General features: G+C 49.6%; 1 protein-coding gene across 2 annotated transcripts in view; it reads left to right on the forward strand.

Moving 5' to 3' along the window:
- LOC144153646 (monocarboxylate transporter 10-like) overlaps nucleotides 1-17,160 on the forward strand; it is a 307,668-nt gene that overhangs the window by 43,817 nt on the left and 246,691 nt on the right. The window contains exons 2-3 of one of the 2 annotated variants that reach the window (XM_077685300.1): nucleotides 5,584-6,400; nucleotides 6,963-7,449. In XM_077685300.1, coding sequence (XP_077541426.1) covers nucleotides 7,023-7,449 — 427 coding nt within the window. In that variant the 5' untranslated portion in view covers nucleotides 5,584-6,400; nucleotides 6,963-7,022. Of the gene's footprint in view, nucleotides 1-5,583; nucleotides 6,401-6,747; nucleotides 7,450-17,160 lie in introns of those variants that run through there. The other variant, XM_077685299.1, reaches the window with a different exon arrangement.

The following is a 17,160-nucleotide window of genomic DNA, read 5'->3' on the forward strand; positions in this document are numbered from 1 at the left end:
ATGCTGGGTACCAGGTCACTGTGGGATCCCTGGCAATGAGACTGCTGATCAAATGGCTGGTGCTGCTGCTCTCATGACCACAGTTGACATAACAACAGTACCTTACACCGACCTAAAGACACACATCAGACGGCAGCTTCGTAACACATGGCAATTACGCTGGAGTCAACAAACAGACAACAAACTACACATAATAAAACCACAACTGGGACGCTACGTAACTGACTCACACAACAGATACACTGAAGTCGCCCTGGCTAGGCTGCGGATAGGCCACACACATGTTACGCACTCCCACCTGCTCACTGGAACTTCGGGACCCACGTGTAGCAGGTGTGGAATGGGCCTATCCGTAGTCCACATACTAATCACATGCAAGGCACTTGACACAACACGACACAAACATTTCCCTGAATTATACAGACGACACATTCCTTTGCACCCATCATACTTTTTAGCCGACGAACCAATGTTTTCTAGTCAACGTGTTTTTAAGTTTTTAGCTGAGGTAAACTTTCTGCAGCTCTTATCATATCATGTGTAATCACCCTGGCCCTATACACCAGCCATCTCCATTGTCTTTTGTTTTGCATCACCTTTACTTTTAGTCGCATGTCTTAGTATGTACGGTCTCATCACAGTTCAGTAACTTCTTCTTTGGCGCTCTTTGCCCATAGTCGGCCTTGCGCCAATAAAACCCAACTATCATCATCATCATCGATTCGCCATAAAGGGCTGTAGTGCCGTTGTCCGCTTACTGCTATCACCTAATGCGATACAAATTTCCCGCCTTCGCAGTGCTCGCGCTTCCCCTGCCTGAAACTGCGCCAACGAGAGTTTTGTTCTTTTTGTGTTTGCTTTTCCTCCCGCACGTGCCGGCGTTGCGGTGACACTTTTTTTCGCTGACTATCATAAAAACCAACCCAACGAGCGCTCTTAACAAAATGAACGCGGGCGCTGCCGGTTAATTACGTATATTTTATCTCAATTGTACCGACAGTTTTCTTTGCGCTAAACAACGGGGAGATGTATGACGAGCGCCAGTGGTTCACGAGTTTAAACGCTTATGACTATATAAACCGCTTGGCTTTCGAAGCCTCTGGGTTACGTCGCGACGACGGAACGCCGTGTGGGCCTTGTTATAGAACGGGACGCGGATGCGAGTCCATGGCTGAGCCGAACAGAGTTTATTCGCTGCTCTACTCTACCTCCGATAGTAGTGATAGTTGGCGGTTAGCCGCCTTTGCCCTCTTTCTTACTAAATCCGTAACAGGTCTACTTGGGCCCAGCTTGCGAGCTACGACGACAAGGCGAGCCCCTAAAGTGCTCTGCACTTAAAAATAATGCACCCATCCGTATAACGACGGCGATGGTTGAACGCGAAGCTTTCTCGTGAGGGATTTCTCTGTTGATAAGAAAACCTAAAGCGGGCTTCACCTGTGAAAGAGTGTGTGTGAGGCAGAGTACGCTTTACAAGCGGAAGTTGGCTTTTCTGCATTGGTGTTGAGGTGGACTACAGACGCCATCAGCGAGAGATAGAAAGCTTCGCTTCAAGCTTCGACCGTGTAGAAATGGCGCATCCGATAAACGACGGCTCCATAAAGCGAGGGACGAAGGTTAGATTACGTCCACAGGAATCGTTTTTTTTTTCACTTTAACCACGATCATCATCATAGTCCCAGAAAGTTGGCTTTCCTGCTGTGGGTTTTGAGGTGGACTACAGACGCCATCAAAGAGATGTAGAAAGCTTCGCTTTATTATCCGCCTAACTAGGCCTCTAGCACCTGACAGCACAAGCGGCAAGGAACGAGCAACCATACATGCCTTAATACATAGAAATGAATACAAATATAAATACGCACTTCTAGCGTAAAAAGAAGGAATCAAAATAATGCATACCACAAATATATATAAGTGAACAGAGATACACGCTTTTTGGCGTAACAAAAAATAAATGATAATATAAAATAAAAATAAATAATATTACCGCACAATCACTGCGCTTTTACAAACGAAACGAAAATAGTGTAAACATATACACAAAATAACGTGAAAATACAAGAAAATGTTACACTTCATGAAGAAAATACATTTTTGTTTTCCGTCTAAACGCGGCTAACAAGGAAGTTTGTTGAGTCATGTCAAACAGTACAGGATGACTGGACAGGAGATTCGTTCTAGTTTACACTTTACGATTTGCACTTAGAACGGTGGTAGAGAGAAACCAGCACCGTCCTGAATCAAGCGACAGTGAGTTCAAACTTCTTCTTTGTCAACCTCTTCCTCCGGCAGCCGTCCATATCTTTAACCCCGGGGTGGAGGAGCCATCCCGGTGCTGCTTCGTAAAGCAAGGCTAGCGGGAACTGTGATACGGCTTGAACGGCACGAGTCACGCCGGTAACTTCACGCAACACTTGCTAGGGTTCAGTGTAGCGAAGAAGGAGCTTTGTAGACAAGCCTACGTGTCGTCAGGGGTTCCACAAAAGTGCCGTGAGCCTGGGACGAAACTCTAAGTCACGATGGCCCTGGTTGTAGTTGCGTTTCTGAGAGGCCTGCGACGCCTTTAGGCAGGCACAAGCGTTTTGACGCGCTAAATCGTCCCTGGCAATGTCTTCGCGGACGTATTCCTTCTGTGGAGTCGCAGGAGTGGGTGCCAAGGCGTGAACCCCGTCGCAAACATCAACGCACGGCACAAGATTCCGGTGGAGTGCCACCCCACCACGCAAGAAAGACCGGCAAATAAACGTTTTTCCAGTTCAGTCCAATGGTAAATTGGGGGGCCGGCCGTAGAGGAGGTAAAAGGAAGAGTACGCAGCGGTAGAGGGGAAGGACAAATTGTATGCGAATGTCACGTATGGTTGCACAACGTCCCAATCCAGATGATCAGGGGAAACGTACGTGCGCGGGTCTGATTGAGTATCTCGGTTAAATCATTGGTTTGGGGATGAGTAAGCGGTGGCAAATTTATGTTTGTTAGAACAAGAGCGGAGAATGTTTTCTATTACTTTCGACATAAAGTAGCGGCCTCGATCAGTGAGCAGTTGTTTAGGGGGGCCGTGAAGGAGTATGACGTCATAAAAAAGGAAGTCCTCAGTGTTCGCGCGATAGCGTATCGAGTGATCGGGGATAACCGCAACCCACTTGTTGCCCGAGGTGGAGGTAGGGAACGGGCCAAAAAGGCTCAGCCCAACGCGAAAAAATGGCTCCTTGGGAATATCCAGTGGTTGAAGGGGGCCAGCCAGGAGTAAAGATATGGAGCGCTGCCGGAGATAGAGTATGACAAGGAAGAAGTTGTGGCTCGCTGGCGCTTGGTTCAGGACGGTGCTGGTTTCGCTCTACCACCATTATAAGTGTAGATAGTGTAAATACGCTTTCGCTACCTCGTCGATGCTTCATATCATCTTGGTGGAGGTTGCGGTGTTTATTTCTTGGCTTCTATCCATCCATTGGCCACCACGGAATTATGCAGTGGGCGCACAGTTTCCCGACTACCATTCCTACCAACGGTGATGCCACCACCTTCACGCCCGCCCCGCCGGCCATCCTCTGAGCCACCCCGCGAACCGACCATATTCTGCTTCACTAACAGCGTCGACGTGGAGTCCTGTCCCAACATGTACAATCGCGTAAGCAACCACAACCTGCGGGACTCGACCATAATGTTTTATCTCCTCATCATCTTTATTTATCATATTTTAAAAAATAAACAAAATCATCTTTACCACTAGTAAATTATACTAAATATTCCAATAAAAGAACAAGTTAGTTTGTTACAACGTTATTACGCAAAAAGGTGGCGCTGGCGTCACTTGTTAGTTTGGACAGGAAGGTAGCCTGCATCGTTGCTGACTTCGATGCTGTCACCGCGAAGCAGTCTTCGTTTACGGCGTCGTTCGAATTGGAACCGTGCTTAACATGGCGTACTGTCCGCCAAGGCGGCAACGAAGCCGTCTAAAGGGTAAATTGGAACGCGCCCAAAGGCCGACCCGCCTGCGAGTGAAAGTCCACGCTCGGACGACAAGCAAGGAATCCCTCAAGAGAAAACTTCGCGTTCAGCCATCGTCGTCGTTAGACCGAGGGGTGCGAGCTTGCTTTATTTGAATGCGAAAGCCCTATATCTTGCGTAGGAAAGTTACTTTTAATGACCCCGGCGTGGGGTCGACACGAATGGTACAAACACTCAAAGGTCATACGCGTGGCAGCAATGGGAGGCACTGCTGGCCAGCGCTTGAAGACCAGATCGGTCTGATTAAGCGGGCGCAAAGCAGCAGATGCCGTTGGAGCCCTGGACCAAGGGTACGGCCCTCGGTGGAGTGCCGCCCAACCACTAAAGAAAATATAAATAAACGTTTTCCCTCCCTCCCTCCGCCGTGTACAAGAGATTATTAATGATTATTAAAGTGAAATAATGATTCATTTGGGACTAATATGGAGGAAATAGTAAGAGGAGTTAAGGCAGGATTAAGACTGATTAAAATGGAGTAAGGTGAATTAACAGTAATTAATGTGAATTAATGATAAGTTAACGATTGAATGTAATGATGAGTATGGTGGTAATACAGTGCATAAAATAGTTGAGGTGAATTTAGGTGGGATATAATAGATTAAGGTGTAATAAAATGAACTATAATAAATTAAGGTGGATCACGTTGGATTAAGGCGGACAAAAAGGGATTAAAACGGTAAAAAGGCGTTTCTGTCGTGTTCAAGACCAAAGGTACCAACCACAACAGTAGGCCAGGTTTTCCCCTTCAAAACACGCGAGGAGACTTAGGTGCCCCAAGAAATGTTTTCCTGATACCTAAGGCACGTGATGATTAATGCAGCAATACTATGGACGCGTTGTAACATCTCGCGGGGCTACCACTCTGGGACTGAGTTGGAATCTGCCCGTGTCTAAAGGTAAAAAAAGACGAATATTAACGTCGTCGTGGCCCTGGCAAGAGCCGTGCGCATGCGCATTCCATCTCAAGGCCAATTTAATCCTTCTTGAAGAGTCTTTTCCCAGCCATGCTGCCACCAGCGCGAAATTTCCTTTTTGTTTGCATGGGAAAACGATCATTTTTAAACCCTACACATCAAGCACAAAAGGTTGTGCGGATATTACGACGATACGAGTTACCCAGGCGCAGCTTCATGTCCTGCTTCCCTACTTTCTCTTCCTAGCTGATAGAAACATTTTTCTTAGCGAGACACGCATGTCCAGAAATATTCCATGGTCTCAAAAGCAGCAGGCGATTGCATTCCCGGCAACACAGTGGCCTGCATACCGATAAGCACGGCTGTCCTTAAAGAAGAAAACAAACAAAAATGGGCACGTGGCTGCGGTTATTGGCATAAATCAGGATAAAAATGCGGCGACAGGATACGAGCATCTCGTTCATCATATGCGTAACGCGATGGCTTCCGCGTGTGTAAAAACAATCTCACGAGGTCATCGCGCGAGATTCCATTGGGCGGCGAAAGTAGCTAAAAGCAAAATCCGCGCAGCCCACGCAGAAAAACGCGGCGATATTCGAGCAACGCCCCCATGATGGAGGGCGTCGCCATTGTTCACAGAGAGGACCCCTTTACTGCTTCCAGGATGGACGCCGCAGCGACGCGACGGAGGCCCGCTGGATGGAGGCAGCAAGAAGAGGACTATCCACTCATCGGGCCGAATTGAAAACAAACGGCCGCCGGTCAAGCCTGTCCCCTGCGCTTCTTATTCCTCGCTTCTTTGCACGCTCCAGAGACGCGCAGTGAAGCCAGCGACGGGGGCAACCTTTACGGCTTGATCTATGGATATTCCTCCCTCATACGTGCGTGGAAGGCCGATCGGATTGCGTGTTCCGCGATTGCCGGTGGACGTACGCCAACGCAGAGAAAATGGCTGCTTTTTTTTTTTTTTTTAGCGCAAGTGGGGGCACAGACAAGCATTAAGGGCGCCGGCCACTGCGGGAATACGTCGCTGCTGTGAAACGTCGGACACGCAAAGAAGCGTGCGAGGCACGCAGCAAAACGTGAGAGGTGCGGGTGACAGGAGGGCGCCAATCAGATTACGCGAGGTTCGGCGTGTTAAACCTCTGGTAGAGCAAGCGTTGAGTTGTTGGATTCCCTTTAGCGGCCCCACCTTTTCTTCGGGCCGAGCCCGAGGAAAGAGGAAGCAGTTGTCGCGAAACGACCATTTGACCCGTGTGCGAGGATGGCAAAGTAATAAGAAATGTGCTCTCCGGCCAACGTCCTTCTGACGTCCCGCGGGTTCAGCTGGAAGTGGTTACTTAGCGGCTAACGAAAAGCCTCGTGGAACGTTAGCGGAAACAGAAAATGGAGCGGGAGGCTTGGTTTGTGGCGGTCGAAGCTGTTCAAGGAAACGAAGCTGTTCAACGAAGATGTGCAGGAATTATTGCGCCTGCCTGAGGTGTTGGTAAAATGTGCGCCTTTGATGGCATTATACGCGTCCGGTTCTGAGCAGCTCTCTGTAAAACCGGACAATTAATTTATTGTTCCTCTTATAACACAGAAAAAAAAGTTGGATTCAGTAAACGTCGCCCAGTTATTCCTCTTGTATTATTGCGGAGAGATGTCCTCGTGTACAGAATTTAAGTGAAAACAAAATGAGAGAGAGATAGAAACTCTTTTTTTAAGAGCAAAACGCAGATAGGTTTGCCGACATGAGTTCGCCGACATGCTACGACTCTAACGCTACCATGATTGCTAATTGGGACGGTGGATGTTCAGCAGAAAGTTTTAAAACGGGTTTTTATAATTCAGAAACCGAAGCGCACTGAGCGCAGAGATAACGTGTGGAGAGGTAGACAGTGATGCAGCAGGAACTTGACTGTGTGTAAACGTTTATGAATCGATAACGCTCCGCCTAAGGTGGTGCTCCAGCTTCTCAGTTTAATCAGTGGCTACTGCCTTTAAATACGCAGTCCTAAAACGGAAAATATAGTTTTTGTGATTTGTGCACGTGCTGCAAGCCCCCGTCCGAGCAAACAGAAGAAGACACTCCCGCAGTGGGTGCGCCGTGCCGTGGCAGCATGATGCCCATCGACCTATCCGGGGCGCTACTTGAGAACCGGCGACGGCGACTCCGAAGCTATTCAGTGCCGCGCCCCCTGAGTGCTCCAGCATGCCTGAACCACCTGTCGCAGCAGCAGCAGCAGGAGTGTCCCGAGTTCGCGCATCTGTGCTGCGCCCGGAACCACCACCGCCTGCACCAGTGTCACCCCGACCCGTCCGGAGTGCAGCGGGAACAAGACTTGGCTCTGCTCAAGGCGGCAACCATTCGCCAACACTACTACCCCGAGGGAGGGTGGGGGTGGGCCGTGTGTGCGTGCGGTTTCCTCTCGCACGCGCTGGCTGACGGACTGGTCGCCTCGCACGGCTTCATGATCATCGTGGCCCAGAAGAAGTTCAGGGACGCGGCGTCGGCTCCCGGGGACGGAACGTCGTCCATGAAGCTGAGTGAGTATCTCGTCCTTCTGTTTGGCCCACGGGCTCTTTTTCCCACGTTGGCGGTTGGTGTTAACGGCAGTGGTCGAGGGCAGCACAGGGGAACATCTTGATACTTTCATGCCGAACTCAGTTGCTCCTTGCCCGGCTTTTTTTTACAATTAATGCGGAACTGCCACAGAAAGCCTCTTGTGTCTTTGTTTAAGGCCCGGCCTTTCGCGTTACAAATATATCTTGTGTAAAATGAAGGTGCTCAGCCTATCTCCCAAAATTCGTTATTGTTATTTCGGACGGTTAAATGGTTATATGCTAAAATATCTATTTTTGCGCTCGGGAGGGCGCCAGCTTTGGGCCGTGTGTCAGGGGACTTGGCAATAGCAGTAACCATTTTTCGTAGATAGGCTGAGTAGCTTCATTATGAACAAGAAATTGCCGTGGCACAGAAACAAGCATAATTGAAAACTTCGGGGCATACCGGGCGGTGATATGGACAGCTGCTACAGTTAGTCATTTAAGTTGTCAAAGGGTAATCTCGGGTCACAGCAATGGGCACTGCTGTTAACTTGTGCCATAGGAGGCCAGGACAAGTCCTGAGGGTGTGCTGTCGTGTGCCGTAAAGTGCCTGTATATGTATTTGTGCTGCACAAACCAACAAAGGACAGGCAAGCTCTACCACAGAAAGCCCGAGAAAAGTGCGTTGTATAGTTGAAACACTGACTTCACGGGCGTTCCCCACGTGTTGCTGCCGATTATCCGAAGAATATGGACCACTGCAAAGAATCTCTTCTTCAAGGTACGTACGTGGGTGCTCCAAGAAACGCCTCTGTCAACAAATACGTCGAAAAACATGTGATTTTTTATATAGGCAACCCTTTTGCCATTAATACACACAGGGCATGCGTACATATGTCTTCGTGTATGCACAAGCACTGCGCGTCTGTTTCTAGCCTAGGGGCATCCAACACCTGTCTATGTAGATAAGAATTGGTCAAGTGTACGACCTTATGCAGCCACGCACGCACATGCCGACGAGTAACTACTTTTTCTTCTCGAACTCATATACCATCCGCGTATATCTACAGTTCAACCACTCTTGGAAGGGTTTGCGGGGCCAATCACTGTAAGGGTAAGCAGCGGGGGGCCCAGGCCCATTATACCGTTCCCGTCACCGAGTCGAAGTTAACGGTTACCTTTTGAACGTAGCGAAATACCATGGCACCGCGACATAGCGGTATGAACATGTTTTAGCACAGCGATCGCGGTTTATGGCCGCTGCTAAGCACGAGTAGGGGCTCCCATATTCCTTGCGCTTTTGAGAAACTTTTTCGCCTTACGTGCTTCTCATTATCATTTAACAACCCTCACTTGGCAAACAACATCCTGTACCAAGCATTAGTACTGGTGCTTTTGCTGTAATCAAGAATCGATTGTATACTTGGTTCACGTTGGCAGCACGGCGGCGGTAAGACGTGTGCCGGTAGGTGCCCGCTTTTGGTAGCTGCCCGCACATGCGCAGTGGATTCCGGCGATCACTCTAAATGTTAAAGCCAACACGGTAACGGTACTCAGAAACTTCTATTTCCCGTCATCCGTCACGCAAGCCTGGCCAGTCAGCGTTCTCACCAACGGTCGAGCTCAATGCATGCCGCCAATTTTCAGCGCGAACGGAAAAAGTTGTACTTCGTAAGAGGGAAAGAGAGAGAGCGGAAGAAAGGAAAGAGGCCAAGAGAGAAGGCCAAGGGACAGCTTATTTATTGACTCATGAATGGATGCTTCATGCAGGATATGGAGACTAAGATGGGCACACACGCTGCCATGCGAATGCGTGCTCCACATATCGCTTCCTGGAAGACCAGCGATCATGGCGTGCACCCCTCAATGTCTTCGTGAATTCGACCGTTTCCACCCCACCGTCAAATCTCTCTTCCCCCACCCTCTACCCCCATTTATTTCTCTATTCTTCGGCCTTCACTTCTTCTTTCGTGTCATCCATTCATCTTTCAGAACCGCTTTTCGTTTCACCGAAGCGACTCCGAAAGTAAACCAAAGGTCTTCCTGTGCCGCGCAAAGAGAGAAACCGACGCGATTGCTAGCACGTGATCTAGGCCCTGAACGGCAGTCGGCCGACTTGACGGCACTTTTGATTTCTCTCCGAAGGGCCACTTTCCATCGTTTCGCGAAAACATATCAATAGTGCTCGTTTGTTAAGCTTTGTAGGACATGTTTTTTTTTTTTTTTTTTCAAACCTTCCGTCGCACAGTTGTAGGAGCGTTGCTTGCGAGTAAAGGATGCGTCGAATAGCTGTCGTTAAGAAACCGAACCCCCGGAAAGAAGCAAACAGTGAGGGCGTAAGGAGGGGTGAAAGACAGGGATCAATGCCACACAGGGAGTAAGAACCGAAAGTTGGCGCAGTTCTCGAATCAATAGTGGGGCAAGTAAGAAGACGGCGAAATATAAGAAAACGCTGTTAAGAAGCTCTATCACGCCCAGTTATTCGCTTCCTCATTCAATCTTACATAAATACAAAAAATCACGTAGAGCTCCTCTTGAGTCGTTTGTTGAAACGGAAGAACATGTTTGTTGTAAAAAATGTATTTTTTTTCTGAGGATTGATTGATTGATTGATTGATTATCGGGTTTAACGCGCCGACGCAACGCAGGCGATGAGGCGCACCGTAGTGGAGGGCTCCGGATTAATTTTGACCACCTGGGGATCTTTAACGTGCGCCGAAATCTCGTACACACGGGCGTTTTTGCTTTTCGCCTCCATCAGAAAAGCGGCCGCCGCGGCCGGGAATCGAACCCGCGACTTCGTGCTCAGCAGCACAATTCTGAGGATACGCCGTGTTAACCTTGTGCCTTTGAAAAAACAAGAATCTATTCCCATTGTACTATCTTAACATGAAAGCTCCAAACGCGGTTATATTAACAAATGCAAGAGAACTTAAACGTATTCAATAGAATCGACAGTTAATCTAGTTGGTTCTTGCACATCGTTAAACAGCGCTCGTGGCCATGTTGCAAGAACGCGGATTCTGTACCCAAGGCAATCATGTTAAGTTCCGTAATGTGTTCGGAGTCAGCGACAGCGCATTCCTGCTCTCGTGTTTCTGCGTGTACTTTTAGGGAGAAAACCCGCTTGTCCGTCTGCAACGCTTGGCGTGTCGCACTTCTGCCGTATAAAAACAGCTATTCACAAAAAGTTGGCCGCGTTTCTGCTCAGTTCGCTGCAAATGTCGTCTAAAGACGATGGTCTTCGGCCGACTCTGCCACGTACACGCCCCTCTTCCCTCCCCTGCCCACCTGTCACGCTCTCAACCTTTCGTTTATTTCCTCCCGTGATTAATACGGAGGCGGTTTGCCAAACTCAACTCACTTTTCCAACGTTCCACTGCTGGCGCCATCTACTGGGACCTGTTGTTACTGTTGAACTTGGAACATTGCCACGAGGTCCAGGTTCGGGCGAGCTCTTTTTTTATTGTTGAGTCAAAGCATTGTTTTCAATGCTTATTTCTTATTCGCTATCGCGAATATCAAGCACACGTTTATGTGCAATAAAAGAACACTGCGAGCGCCAGTTGTGCATTGCTGTTTTGCCGCAAACATGACTAACGTTTGCTTTTTCCTCAACAATGTTGACAAGTATAAAGTATGTTCCCATATTTGGTGGTTCAGAAAGGTTATGGCTACATATAAACTTCTCGTTCAAGCATCCTTTCAACCTTTGGCCGGATGGCTGAATCGAGCGGGGGACAGACAGACAGACAGACAGACAGACAGACAGACAGACAGACGGACGAGACAGACGGACGGACCAAAATTTTCGGGTTTTCTAAATGGGCTCGATTTAAGCGCTCCGTAAAACGATAACAAGGTTTTATGCAAGTACTTCATTAAATGCGCTAGGCCTTTCATACATTGATATGATATCAGACTCCTTATTTTCCCCTAAAAAATGTGTTCCCCGCAATTAATGTGTTTAGTAGTAAAGCCGACTTTAAAGAGGCTCGCTCGGTATATTGCGCTACATTGGGATATATCGATGCACGGTGTCTTAAAACGCGCTAGGCTCTTATACTTTGATATAAGACTCCTTTTATTCTCCCTCATTAAATGTCTTCCCAACAATGCATTTGTTTGCATTAGTGGAGCAAACTTTTAGGGCGCAAGGCGTGTAGCAGGGGGGGGAGGAAGGGGGCTTACCCACCCACATCCTACATTTACCACTAGGGTGTTTATGAATTTTTGTCTTGTGATGCAAGGTGGAAACAGCGCGTCGGTATATGGCCAATGTTTTCCAGCTCGCCAACATGAAGAAAGTACAAGATTTCCCTCCCCTCCCTCCGGACTGGTGCCGTCATTTTGAATCCCGTTTTTCTGCATGCTGACCTCAAAGGTAATCAGTACCATGCCTGGGATTTCAGGAATGCTCTTGTCGGTGCTATGGACCTGAAAGACATCACCAGTATTGGCCAATAGAAGAGGAGCCATTTATGGATAGCAACGTGCGTCAGCGGTCTAGCGAAGCCGAAGCTTATAGGCACCAGAAATTTTGTCGCGAAATCCTTAAAATGCACGATTCGTCCCGGACTACTTTAAATCGCCTTCGGACAGGGCCGAATAAAGCTATTGTGGTTGCCCGCCTCATGGAGAGCGTACAACTGTGTAATTCTACAGAACCATAACGCAATGTTGAGTTTGTGACTCGGAAAGCTTGGCGCTGCCCGAGATGGACCGCATGGAAACTTCGAAACGGGATGTCTGCCTAACATTGAAAGAAGGGGCCTCCGTGAGCGGTGTCCCATATATGCTAGATGTGTATGGGATCCGGCGCCTAGTGCTCTTACCGGGAAGGCCGCTGCGGCAGGGTCGGATACGTCCGTCGGCACGCCGTACACCTCGGGGCTACCAGTGCCGTCGTTGTGGGCACGTGGTAGAAGTCTGTGCAAAGGTGTACGCATACAAACTGCGTCAGGGCCAAGGAAAGATTGCAGATGGCGAACCTTCAGGGCACCTTACGGACGCATCTGAAGTTGTGGATGCTTCGGGTGAAATCAGCGTCCACCAGGTCCTGGCCACCGTCATTCAGCCGCCTCTCTCTGCCATATCAGAGAAAGCACAGCTGTGGTGACAGCGTCAGGTGAGTGTTCACGTTTGATCTTGTTCGCTTTCCAGGTTTGTCCGGCCCGGATAACACTGCTAAATGGCGTTGCGTGACCTCATCGCTGATTACGTCCAACTAAACGACTGCTGTCGTGTGCGACCCCTCAACAAACAGCGACCCCTCGACAAAATCGGGATCGCTCCAATTTGACAGTAACGAGCACGCTGGCTCGCGGAGGCAAGGCAATGCTGTCGTCGCAAACATGAAGCGCAGGTCTAGACGGGTCGCTTTTTCCGTCCACTAACCGCGGCGATTAATTTGTTGGAGCTTAAGCTCCAGCAAAGTAATCGCCGCACCGTATTTCGGGGGAAGTCCAATACGAGTGTCAGCTGTTTCGAGCCTTCCGCAACACAACAACAACAACAAAGGAAACTGTCCTGGAAAACGGCTATCCACGCAGAAGAGTCCCGGAAGTCAACGTTGAAGTCTTCTGTTACCGTTGTCGCTGTGGTCAACACATGGTCACGCATTGTAGCGTTAAGCGAGGCTCGGCGATGTCCGCACGGCATTGCTCTTCTATTCATTTTGGGACACCATCAATTCTACCGAGACAAGTGATGGAAAAAGGGGAGCAGCAAAAGAGCGTCAGCCGCAGTCAGTCTCTCTTTTCTCCACCTCTCAATTATCTCGAACATACTACGCCTTTGTCGAGGCCTCGCCTTCCCGTATATAGGTTGTATAGGTTGTATCAGGTTGTATCGACATCACAAAGCAGAGGACGTCCATTGTGTTTACTGGGCCGCGGAACACTGCAAGGGGAGACACACTGTTAGGACGAGACACTGTATAGCGTGTCTTCTTTGTTCTGTTTGTTCCTCTTTTCTTTCATTTGCCCGGCGTAGAAAAGTTTGCGCTGCGCTGTTTGACGTCGATCCGAATGAAGGGGTACGACGCAACAAATCAAAGTGTGATGGTTGAGTAGGTACGGGCGAGTTTTCGACTACCTGTTTGGGGAGTCCCTTAACCGCTGAAGACGAGATAAGCTTTCGTAGATGAAAAAAAAAAAAAAAAGCTCTGAAGCTTCAATTCCTGGTAAAGGAGCCGCGCGAGCTTGCGGCGCTCGCGGAATGATGGTGGCAGGCGCCGAAGATATTCATGCCATCGATGTAAGAAGATTTTGAATCGAAGCTTTCTTTTTGACGCAGTTTTGTGTGGAGTCCTTAATGCCGCAAGGAAGCAACTAAGAAAAAGGCGGAAGTATAGTTTAAATACATTCCATAAAGAAGGTCGTATGGCATGAAAAACTTATAAAATTGAATAATTATGGCCCAGCTTGTCAAGAAGTGAGTGTTTATTTTATTGACTGTGCCTCTGCCGGTTTCTGGAACCCATCGTAGGGGAAGAAAGGCTGGGACACTCCGATATCGAGGTGATCGAGCGTTCGATTCCCGACCGTCTTTTTGATTGGCGAGGCGAAATGTGTCGGAGCACGTTAAAGATTCCCATGTGGTCGATAAGAACCCACCACGGTGCACTTCATGCATAGCGCAGGTGTATCTCCGGAGCGTAAAACCACAGACGTGTACTTGAGATTTCGTCGGCGCTTTCAAACTTCTCTGTATTGATGACCACAACGAAGCAGGCCTCGAAACAATGTTTTGCTTGCCTTAACGACTCGAGCAGCGAAAGCAAAGAGCAAATGACAGCGGATGTTAGGGGCCATATATTTGTGCTCTAATTTTGCTTGAATTGTAATTATGAGCTGTCTGAACCGCTACACAAAGAATCTCCAATGAGATCTAAACCTTTTTGTGCCGTCGCAACCTCTTTAATTTCCAACAGCTCATATCCAACCCCTTATAAGTCAAGGGTATGCCACGTCATCACACACGCGAGAAAATCTGGGACAGTAGTGTTTACTTACTTATAGCTTAGTTGCCTGCTCCGGTAAGGTTTGACATCACCGGATACCAGTGCAGGCTACACCACATAGGTGCAACCATACTACGAATGTTCCTTGAGACACAAAAAGCATTACCTCAAGGTCAAGATTCGCAACTCTGGTATAGCATTTAGCCGAATATTCGCATTTCGGGAGAGGCCTTCGTCCTGCAGTGTACCTAAATAGGCTAATGATGACGATGAGCGCTTAGAAGAGAAAGGTCCAAGCGAGAAACGAGTCCAAGCGCAAAGGCTGTTTACCGAACCTTCAAGGCGCGGACACTGGAGTCAAAGCTTTAGGCCGGCATAACATATCTCGCACACGCTGCCAGCTTTCGGCGCCACGGCAATCTACGAAATCTCAAAACCACCGACACAAAGATACGCCTCAACATCGATCGTTCAAGAGATCGACCATGCCTTCGGCTCGTCGCCACGGGGTTGCGAGGCATAGCGTTGCGTAAGTGCGGCGCCAGCAGGGTTGGCCCGCAGCACACAGCGGGAGATCGTCGCCTTCCCGAGAGGAAAAAATGAACTCCTGGCAGCAGCCGAGTCAAAACAACGCAGCGGGACGCGCTGCTCGGGGATGTATTATTGATCTGACAAAAAACTCTATCTTCATCGGTTTCGACTCTGATGCCCAGCGGCGGCCGGCATGGGCTTGTTTTTTCTCGTACTTTGAAGAGCATGTTTGCTCGGACGCGTTCACGCAAACCCATTTTGAGGGTTTGTTTACTCCACAACGGTGCACCTATGTTGCAGTGCCTAAGGGGACAATAAAAAATGCACGATGGGGTTTCCTACTTGTGAGCTCGTAATACTTAAAAAAAAATTCAGCTGCTTACATCTGCGAATGTGAAAGCAGAACATTTTATTTCAAGCTATGCGATCATTTTTGTCTAGTGGTAGGTCAGTCTTGATTATGTCATCTTCTGCTGCGACAGTGTCCTTGTCATCAGAGGGATATATTTGTGGCGTGTGATCTCCGCGTCGTAACGGCTGCGGTGGTGTTGGCTAATGGTGGTTAAAGCATTTAAAGCAGCAGCGAGCGTCGGCCACGAAGTACGTCGACGCGGCGGAGTATCGAGAACGCGTAGCGTCCACGGTGGTGGTCATCGACGCCAAGACCGGCGGCACGACGCCAAGACCGGCGGCACGACGCCAAGACCGGCGTACGCTCGAAGGAGGCGCGGTGCGCCGAGGAGGTGGCGATTGCTCTAGCCATCTCGGATCCCGACCGCAAGACCGTGCTGTTTGACTCTGAGAGTGCCGTGAGAAACTATGCCAAGAACAGAGTATGCTGTGGAGCAATGCGGGTGCTCGCCGCGCTGGACCTCAATCACAGACAAGTGACAGTGAAGTGGTTCTCGGCCCACGCCGGGAACGAAGTCTCGGAGCGTTACGCGAACCGCAATGAGACGGCGAACTCGACCGCGCGAGAGTTAAGAGGCCGCGCGGCTGTGGCGAACCCGTCTGAAAAATGGGAGGGGGGGGGGGGAGACCAAGGATATACTGGGTATATACAACGATATAACGAAGCACTACAGGCCAAGCAGGAGGAGAATGGCGCCGCCCGACCCGAGTCTGAATCGGGAGCAGGCGGCGGTGTTCAGACAAATGCAGACGGGTTCGCTACTGACCCCAGTCATCATGAAACACGTGTGCCCCGAACAGTACGAGGACGACACGTACAAGGTGTATCACAGTGCACGAGCCACCGCGGCTCACCTGCTGTGGGACTGTACGGCAAGGCCCAGAGAAGCGGCAACAGCAACAACGATCCCGCCGTGGTTCGAGGCTGCGGCGCGAAGCATCGACAAGAGCCGTCCGGCTGATCCTGGCGGCCCTTGAAAGGCAGAAGTTTATCGAAAGCCGAGAAAGCACCCCCCCCCCCCCCCCGTCTTATCTAGAGGCGGCTGAAGAACCTCGAGGGGCGGCTGTCGAGTAAAGGGACTCCGACAGCATGACGTAGGCCGCGTCATGGTGCTCCATTAGGGACATTACTGCAGGCGACTTCAATAAAGTCTTCACTAGCTCACTCACTCACTCACTCTTGCACGGCGTGCGGCGTTTTGTGTTCCCTTGCAACTTCCTCTGATGCGTACTTCTGTGGGCGACCACATTTCACAGCTGCCGCTGAGGTAGGCGCTTCAGAGTCAATCGCAGCCGACACAGCATCGACAGCGGAAACGTGTCCAGTCGGTAGATTGTGTCCTCTCATTACCGTCGTCATGATTGTTTTCCACCGCGTCGTTCACTTCTTCTCTCGGTTGCTATGACCGAGAGAGAGAGAGAGAGAGAGAGAGAGAGAGAGAGAGAGAGAGAGAGAGAGAGAGAGAGAGAGAGAGAGAGAGAGAGAGAGAGAGAGAGAGAGAGAGAGAGAGAGAGAGATTCACTGCACACCATTCACGTCTAAATATTGGAAGTTCTGTTCATTAGGCGGTGGAGTTGCAGCTGTGGTATGAAGGAACACTTTCATGCGGCTGTGAAGGCGGCTTCGCGTCCAACACAAAAGTTATGTGCCCATGAGTGTGGGCCACAACGTGGCACGGAGGTTTGCAAGAGGAGGAGGAGGAATCAACTTTTACTGAGCCCAAGAAATCGGTGGTGCGCGCTGGCACCAGACGGGGTGGTTCCCTAGTTACGGAACCCATATGTTCCCAGCAGCTCCTGGCCCC

Source organism: Haemaphysalis longicornis, unplaced genomic scaffold (assembly GCF_048455015.1).
Source record: "Haemaphysalis longicornis isolate Haplotype H1 unplaced genomic scaffold, Haemaphysalis longicornis Haplotype H1 scaffold_9, whole genome shotgun sequence".
NCBI classification, from domain to species: domain Eukaryota; kingdom Metazoa; phylum Arthropoda; class Arachnida; order Ixodida; family Ixodidae; genus Haemaphysalis; species Haemaphysalis longicornis.